We start from the raw sequence: 7,922 nt of genomic DNA, 5'->3' as shown, positions 1-7,922 counted from the left end.
GAAAAAAGAACATAAAAGAGGAAAAAGAAAATAAAAGAGACAAGTAAAGGAAATAGTGTCATTGGGTTGGGCATGCAGGAAAAAGGCATTAAAACCCACCCTGCAGGTCTACCAGCATTGGAGCTCCCAGAAGGTGGCTCTCTGTGTATTTCAGACAAGGAGCTAAGAATGGGCTCCTAACACATCAGGGAAGCTAGATACAGTGCATGATAATCTAAGACAAACCTAAGAGACCATCATAGACAATGAGGGCTCATTGGCTGGGATGGTTTGAATGAATCCCTGCTTGAGGGCAGAGAAAAAGGCAGGTTTGCCATCCACACTGTCCAGAGATAAAACCAGGAAAACTGACCATTTCAGAGAAGGGTCACAGAGAAAAAGGAGTGAGGACAGAGCAGGGGAGAGGAAGACAAGTTCCCCACCCGCTGTGCCTGAGGTCCTCCAGCCCTGGGAAGCCCCAGGGTGTGGGGGTTTCTCCTTTTGAGAGAAGGGCAGGTGCTTGGAACCACTGCTCTGCCTCATGGTGCCGTTTGCCTGACTTCTAATACTCTGACCCCAGAAAGGGCAGGAAAGGGGTGGGGAGGGCAGCTGAGGGGCCATTTCCTAAGCATGCTGGGGCTGGGTGGTGAAGGGGGAAGACGTGGACCAGAGCCAGGGGCCGGACAGCTGCTTTCAGAGAGCTCAGAATGTTGGCGATCTCTGGGCACCAGCCTGGCAATCCAGTGGCCCTCCCTCATTCTCTTTGGTTCCTGCCTCACGACTGCAGGGGACATACAGGTCATTTTCTCTCAGTAGACAGGAAAGAACCAGCTGCTGGAGTCAGCTGCTGGAGCTGGATTTTGGTCCAGGCCGTGTTACTGACTGAGCTGAAAGGTTCCTGCTGGCCCCATTCCCAGCCACCGTAGCCCACATCACCCACAGAGATCCTCTTTTCTCATTTCTGACATCCGTTTCTCACCTCAGGCCCACTGGGGAGGAAAAAGACAGACCCGAGTAACAGAAACAAACCCCATTCCATCAGCACCACCACAAGCCGCCCCATGGCCTTTCCTCCTCTCGCCGTGAGCTGGACTTGCTCGAGGGCTCGGCCCTTCCATCTGGGCTCCAGAGTCTGTTGGTCTCTTGGTGGGGGCGGCAGACAAGACGTGCAGACAATCTTAGTGAAGCACTGTGCCTCTTCCCTTTTAGACCCTGGTGGTCAAACCAGAGGATGTGTACGCCATGAACCCCCCCAAGTTCGACAGGATTGAGGACATGGCCATGCTGACGCACCTGAACGAGCCAGCCGTGCTGTACAACCTGAAGGACCGTTACACATCCTGGATGATCTATGTCAGCCAGGGCTTTCGCAGTGGTTTCCCTGGGGCATTAGATATGCGGGCGGGGGAGGGAGGCAGAGGTATGTGTGTGGGCTGCGGGATTCTGGAAGATGACTGCTTGCCTAGCTGATGAACAAAAGACAAAGAGGGAGGAGAAAGAAGGCAAGAAAGCAAGAGGTGGGTGGGGCAGGAAGAAGGAAGGTGGGGAGGAGGACCAGGAGCCGGAGAGCGGGGAAGCGGGGGCCAGGCTTGGTCACGGGGCGCTGTGACTTACCAACTGTGGGAGGGTCCCCTATTCCCCTTTTTGAGTCTCAGTTCCTCACTATAAATAGGAATGGTAGCCTCCCCCCTTTATAAGTTTATCCCAAAGAAACATAAGATAATAATTAAGGCGACCGGGCGCAGTGGCTCACGCCTGTAATCCCAGCACTTTGGGAGGGTGAGGCAGGCGGATCATGAGGTCAAGAGATCGAGACCATCCTGACCAACATGGTAAAGCTCCATCTCTACTAAAATACAAAAATTAGTCGGGCGTGATGGCACGTACTTGTAGTCCCAGCTACTCTGGAGGCTGAGGCAGGAGAATCACTTGAACCCAGGAGGTGGAGGTTGCAGTGAGCCGAGATTGTGCCACTGCACTCCAGCCTGGCAACAGAGTGACACTCCATCTCAAAATAATAATAATAATAATAATAATAATAATAATAATACTAGCAAGGGATTTTCCATATGCACATACACACATATACACACATATATGTTTTTCCTCCCACAGACCTACTCGGGCCTCTTCTGTGTCACTGTCAACCCCTACAAGTGGCTGCCAGTGTACAACCCTGAGGTGGTGGAAGGCTACCGAGGCAAAAAGCGCCAGGAGGCCCCGCCCCACATCTTCTCCATCTCTGACAACGCCTATCAGTTCATGCTGACTGGTGAGTCTCCCAGGAGGAAGCACGGGGTCCTGGAGCAGGCATTGCATGAGGCGTGTGGCAGCTGCCCCTTGGTCCCAGGCCGGACCCCATCTGGTGTTTAGCATCGGGAAAGGAGGAAGAAGGAGCCAAAAGAGGCAGAAAGGGGCCACATCATGTAGGGCCCCGCATGCCAAGGTGACAAGTTTGGATTTAATGCAAGGTAGAACATGCAAAACGGAAATAGGTATTTTCATGGGTCAAAACTAAAAACTGACCATTTTATATAGTTTACCCTAACACCGAAAAAAACGAAAAGCCCCTGGCTTTTTTTTTTTTTTTTTTTTTTGAGATGGAGTCTTGCTATGTTGCCCAGGCTGGAGTGCAGTGGTACGATCTTGGCTCACCACAACCTCCGCCTCCTGGGTTCAAGTGATTCTCCTGCCTCAGCCTCCTGAGTAGCTGAGATTACAGGTGTGCATCACCATATCCGGCTATTTTTTTATATTTTTAATAGAGACGGGGGTCACTATGTTGACCAGGCTGGTCTCAAACTCCTGACCTCATGATCCACCTGCCTTGGCCTCCCAAAGTGCTGGGATTACAGGCGTGAGCCACCGCGTCCGGCTGCCACTGGCTGATTCTGAGTAGAGACTTGACCTCTCTGAGTCTCAGTCTCAAGAAGAAGGCTTTTGATATTGACCAAAGGATACAGCTGGACAGGAGAAATGGGTGCTGGTGATCTGTCCCACAGAATGGTGACTCTGATAGGTAATAATGCATTGTATATTTCAAAATGGCTAAAATCATATATTTTAAATGTTTTCTCCACCAAAAAAATAAGTATGTGAGGTGATAGATTTGTTAGTTAGTTTGATTTAATCATTCTGCCATATAAACATATATCAAATCATCACATTGAACCCTATAAATATATACAATTATTATTTGTCAATTAAAAATAAAATAAAATAAAAGCAGACGGAGGCTCTTCAGATTCCCACCTGAGGCTAAACAAAAAATGTAAAGGAAGAGGAATTGTGCAATTTAACTCTGGCTGCTTCAGAGTTGGGTCGAATCAGGAAGCTCTTTTTATATCGCCATCAACTCTATTTTATTTTCTCCTCTGGCAGATCGTGAAAACCAGTCCATTCTGATCACGTAAGTATCCATGGCATAGAATGGTTTCATAGCTGTGACCAAATGTGCCACTGGCTCTATTCTGTTCATTAGAACGTGTTTGGAGCAGAGTCTGTAATAAAAAGATCAGGCAGGGCGTGGTGGCTCACGCCTGTAATCCCAGCACTTTGGGAGGCCGAGACGGGTGGATCTCAAGGTCAGGAGATGGAGACCATCCTGGCTAACACGGTGAAACCCTGTCTCTACTAAAAAAATACAAAAAAAATTAGCCGGGCATGGTGGTGGGTGCCTGTAGTCCCAGCTGCTCGGGAGGCTGAGGCAGGAGAATGGCGTGAACCCGGGAGCCGAAGCTTGCAGTGAGCCGAGATCGCGCCACTGCACTCCAGCCTGGGTGACAGAGCAAGACTCCATCTCAAAATAATAATAATAAATAAATAATAAATAAATAAATAAATAAATAAATAAATGAAAAGATCGATTTGGGTGTTGGCAGGANGACATCCTGGAAAGCCTGTTTATACTAACAAACTTGTTTCTTTCTCTCTCTTTTGATCACTCTGCACAGCGGAGAATCCGGGGCAGGAAAGACTGTGAACACCAAACGGGTCATCCAGTACTTTGCAACAATTGCAGCTACTGGGGACCTGGCCAAGAAGAAGGACTTCAAAATGAAGGTATGGATGGGAGAGAAGGGCTTGCTTTGCTTCCACTTTTAACCGTGATCCTAACCTCAGAATGAGGGGGGCCAAATGCCCTCACATTGCCCGCTCTTTGGGGAATGGAGAGCAGGCTAGGATTTACTATCTTGAAGGACAGCCAGTCAGCTTAGACAACACAGTGCGGAGTTGATCTTGTAGGACTAGATCCCGGGATTTCTCAGAAGACAAGGTTCTAGGGCTAAACTTTAAAGGTCAATCTACAGACAGCTCAGAGAGCTTGTTCTTTTATGGCAGAAACACATATACCAATGTGAGTGACCCACAGCATATCCTGGCCTTTTGAAACAAATGTATTACAGCAGCATGAAGTGAATACGGACAACTGACTGGAGAATCAAGGGATTGAAGTGTTAAAGGAATGTTCAGTCAAGAGACCCCCAGCTGTAGCGCCAAATATAACAAAATAGCAAAAGCGTTTTGAGTAAGACGTGCTGCTGATTTGGTTGGTCCTCGGATTGGAAAAGTCAAGGAGGGTGGGGATTTATCAGGGCAAGCCAGAGTGGCAGAGTGGGTGAGCATTTTTTACTGTCATTTTGTGGCTTAAAAACATGCTACCTCAGGTCGGGCTCGGTGGCTCACGCCTGTAATCCCAGCACTCTGGGGGGCCGAGGCAGGCGGATCACCTGAGGTCAAGAGTTCGAGACCAGCCTGACCAACATGGAGAAACCCCGTCTCTACTAAAAGTACAAAATTAGCTGGGCATGGTGACGCATGCCTGTAATCCCAGCTACTCGGGAGATTGAGGCAGGAGAATCACTTGAACCTGGGAGGCGGAGGTTGCAGTGAGCCAAGATCGTGCCATTGCACTCCAGCCTGGGCAACAAGAGCGAAACTCTGTCTCAGAAAATAAATAAATACATACATACATAAAAAAATAAAAAACTGTTTCCTCAGGCCGGGCATGGTGGCTTACACCTGTAATCCCAGCAGTTTGGGAGGCCGAGGCAGGCGGATCACCTGAGGTCAGGAGTTTGAGACCAGCCTGACCAACATGGAGAAACCCCATCTCTACTAAAAGTACAAAATTAGCTGGGCGTGGTGGCGCATGCCTGGAGTCCCAGCTACTTGAAAGGCTGAGGCAGGAAAATTGCTTGAACCCGGGAGGCAGAGGTTGCGGTGAGCCAACATCGTGCCATGGCACTGTAGCCTGGGCAACAAGAGCAAATCTCCGTCTTAAAAAAAAAAAAAAGTTTCCTCTTCTTCCCTCAATTTCTCGCATTAGGGGACGCTGGAAGATCAAATCATCAGTGCCAACCCCCTGCTGGAGGCCTTCGGGAACGCCAAGACCGTGAGGAACGACAACTCCTCCCGATTTGTGAGTCTGAGTTTGGTTAAGATGGAATTTGCTTTGTGTCTCACAAAATAGGCAAGAGCCCTGTCCTCAAAGAGTGGAGAGACCAGAGGTGACAGATGATGAAAAACAAAACAACCCAATGGGACCGTTTCAGATAAAGATAAATTCAGGCTAAGTTCAATGAACAGCATGTGTGAGAGACGAACTGGGGGCCAGGCTTGCTTTAGGCAGAGTGGGCAGGGAAGGCCTCTCTGTAGGGCTGGCACAGGAGCTGGGAGTTAAAGCGTGAGAAGGAACCCAACTTAAAATGACAGGAAGGAGTGGGGACGAAGGAAGGGCAAGGGCAGTCCCTGACGTGGGGAAGGGCCTGGTGCAGTCAGGGCACCTACAGAGGGTCTGTGTGGTTGTAGGAAGGAGGGCAGGGGGGCCAGTTCCATGAGATGAGGTGGAAGAGAGAGAGAGAACTGGTCATTTGGGAGCCATAGGCCATGAGAAGGAGCTTGGATTCCTTTCTAAGTGTAAGAGGAAGCTACTGAGGGATTATGTAAGCCAGGGAGTGATATGGTTTGATTTATACCTTGAAACAATCACTCTAGTTACTTTGTTGACTAGATATGTTGAGGTGGGGGAGGAGCATAGAATAAAAGGCACAAGTAAAAGGAAATAAGGAGAAACCCCAAATTGGACGGAGAAGAAGGGAGAAGAGGAAGGACATATCTAATTTCAAACTGTAGGTAGTGCCAGGCACGGTGGCTCAGGCCTGTAATCCTAGCACTTTGGGAGGCCGAGGTGGGCGGATCACGAGGTCAAGAGATCGAGACCATCCTGGCAAACACAGTGAAACCCTGTCTCTACTGTAAATACAAAAATTAGTCAGGAGTCAGGTATGGTGGCACGTGCCTATAGTCCCAGCTACTCAGGAGGCTGAGGTAGGAGAATCACTTGAACCCGAGAGGCAGAGGTTGCAGTGAGCCGAGATCGTGCCACTGCACTCCAGTCTGGTGACACAGCGAGACTCCGTCTCAAAGACATAACAAAACAAAACAAAACAGAAATGTTAGGGGAAATAGGCTCTTATTCACATTACCCATGAGATGAATAGGAACTATTGGGCTACGGTGGAATCTGGTCTCCTCCTGAATCTCACCCCATACAGGGCAAGTTCATCCGAATCCATTTTGGAACCACCGGGAAGCTGGCCTCTGCAGATATTGAAACTTGTAAGTAGATCCATGGGGATTCACTGGCGTCTCAGAGTAACTGGGAACAGAGTTTGAAAGAGAGTCCTATGTTTGTGTTCCAGATCTGCTGGAAAAATCAAGAGTCACTTTCCAGCTGAAGGCTGAAAGAAGCTACCACATCTTCTACCAGATACTTTCTAATAAGAAGCCTGAACTCATAGGTGAGGAAGTCACCAGTGGGGATGGTCTTTTAGACAGTTTGACTGTGATCGCTAGACTGAGGACAGTTGTATCTACGTATGGTCACTCTACAGTCAACAGGGAAAGTTTATTTTATTTTATTTATTTATTTTGAGATGGGGTCTCACTCTGTTGCCCAGGCTGGAATGCAGTGGCACAATCACAGCTCACTTGCAACCTTGACCTTGCCAGGTTCAAGCAGTCCTCCAGCCCCAGCCTCCCGAGTGACTGGGACTACAGGCACATGCCCCCACACCCGGTTACTTTTTGTAATTTTTGTAGAGATGAGGTTTCACCGTGTTGCCCAGGCTGGTCTTGAACTCCTGGGCTCAAGCAATCTGCCCGACTTGGTCTCCCAACGTGCTGGGATTACAGGCGTGAGCCACTGCACCTGGCCAGGAAAAGTTTATTTTAGAAATGGGATGTGACTATCTGGGCAGTCACATGCCAATTTGAAAAACCTAATGAAACAGAGGGTAACAAGAACAGACCACTCCTGACCAGCTCTGGTTTATAAAAACCTTCTGAGCAACTGAACATCTAACTGTCCTTTGGCGCCCCCTTGCGTTCTGGCACAGAAACAATCTATGGCCAAACGCGCCACCAAAGCAAACAGAATAAGGAAGCCCATGGAGGTACTACACACTTCTCTTGTCCCCGCTTCACAGTGGTCTCCATGCACACTGCTTTCTTTGCTCTTTGGCTGTGTTTGCTCAGCCTTCTGGTCTCCAGCTTGGAAACAGGCTGCAGCATTTCAACAGATTTTAGAAAAGGCTATGATTATACCAAATGACCTGAGTGGGCTCTTGTCCTGACCCCCACTCAGCCAGTTTTCCCTATTAACTTCTCCCAGCCGACACTGATATGCACCATTAGCGTGCAAGGCAAGGGAATTTAAAGGTTCTCCCTAGGGTCCTTCCTCTCCATTGTGTGGGAGACTGAAAAGTCTTCCCTGGACTATATTTTCCATGACAGCCTGTGTATTGTGGAGCTGCCTAAGAGATTTTTAATGTTGACCGGGCGCGGTGGCTCACGCCTGTAATCTCAGCACTTTCGGAGGCCGAGGCGGGCGGATCACGAGGTCAGGAGATCGAGACCATCCTGGCTAACACGGTGAAACC

The 7,922-nt window shown here is 49.0% G+C and overlaps 1 protein-coding gene across 1 annotated transcript in view; it reads left to right on the top strand.

Annotated features, from left to right (window-relative positions):
• The first annotated feature begins 1,040 nt into the window (after positions 1-1,040).
• Positions 1,041-7,922, top strand: part of LOC108512249 (myosin-3-like) — an 8,157-nt gene continuing 1,275 nt past the window's right edge. Inside the window, 8 exon segments of the mRNA XM_017847435.1 lie at positions 1,041-1,061; positions 1,189-1,332; positions 2,095-2,251; positions 3,361-3,388; positions 3,933-4,041; positions 5,309-5,401; positions 6,537-6,600; positions 6,684-6,782. Of these exon segments, the coding sequence (XP_017702924.1) occupies positions 1,041-1,061; positions 1,189-1,332; positions 2,095-2,251; positions 3,361-3,388; positions 3,933-4,041; positions 5,309-5,401; positions 6,537-6,600; positions 6,684-6,782 (715 nt within the window).

Source organism: Rhinopithecus bieti, unplaced genomic scaffold, assembly GCF_001698545.2.
Source record: "Rhinopithecus bieti isolate Rb0 unplaced genomic scaffold, ASM169854v2 scaffold_30402, whole genome shotgun sequence".
Lineage (NCBI taxonomy): Eukaryota > Metazoa > Chordata > Mammalia > Primates > Cercopithecidae > Rhinopithecus > Rhinopithecus bieti.
This window is presented reverse-complemented; position numbering and strand designations above follow the sequence as displayed.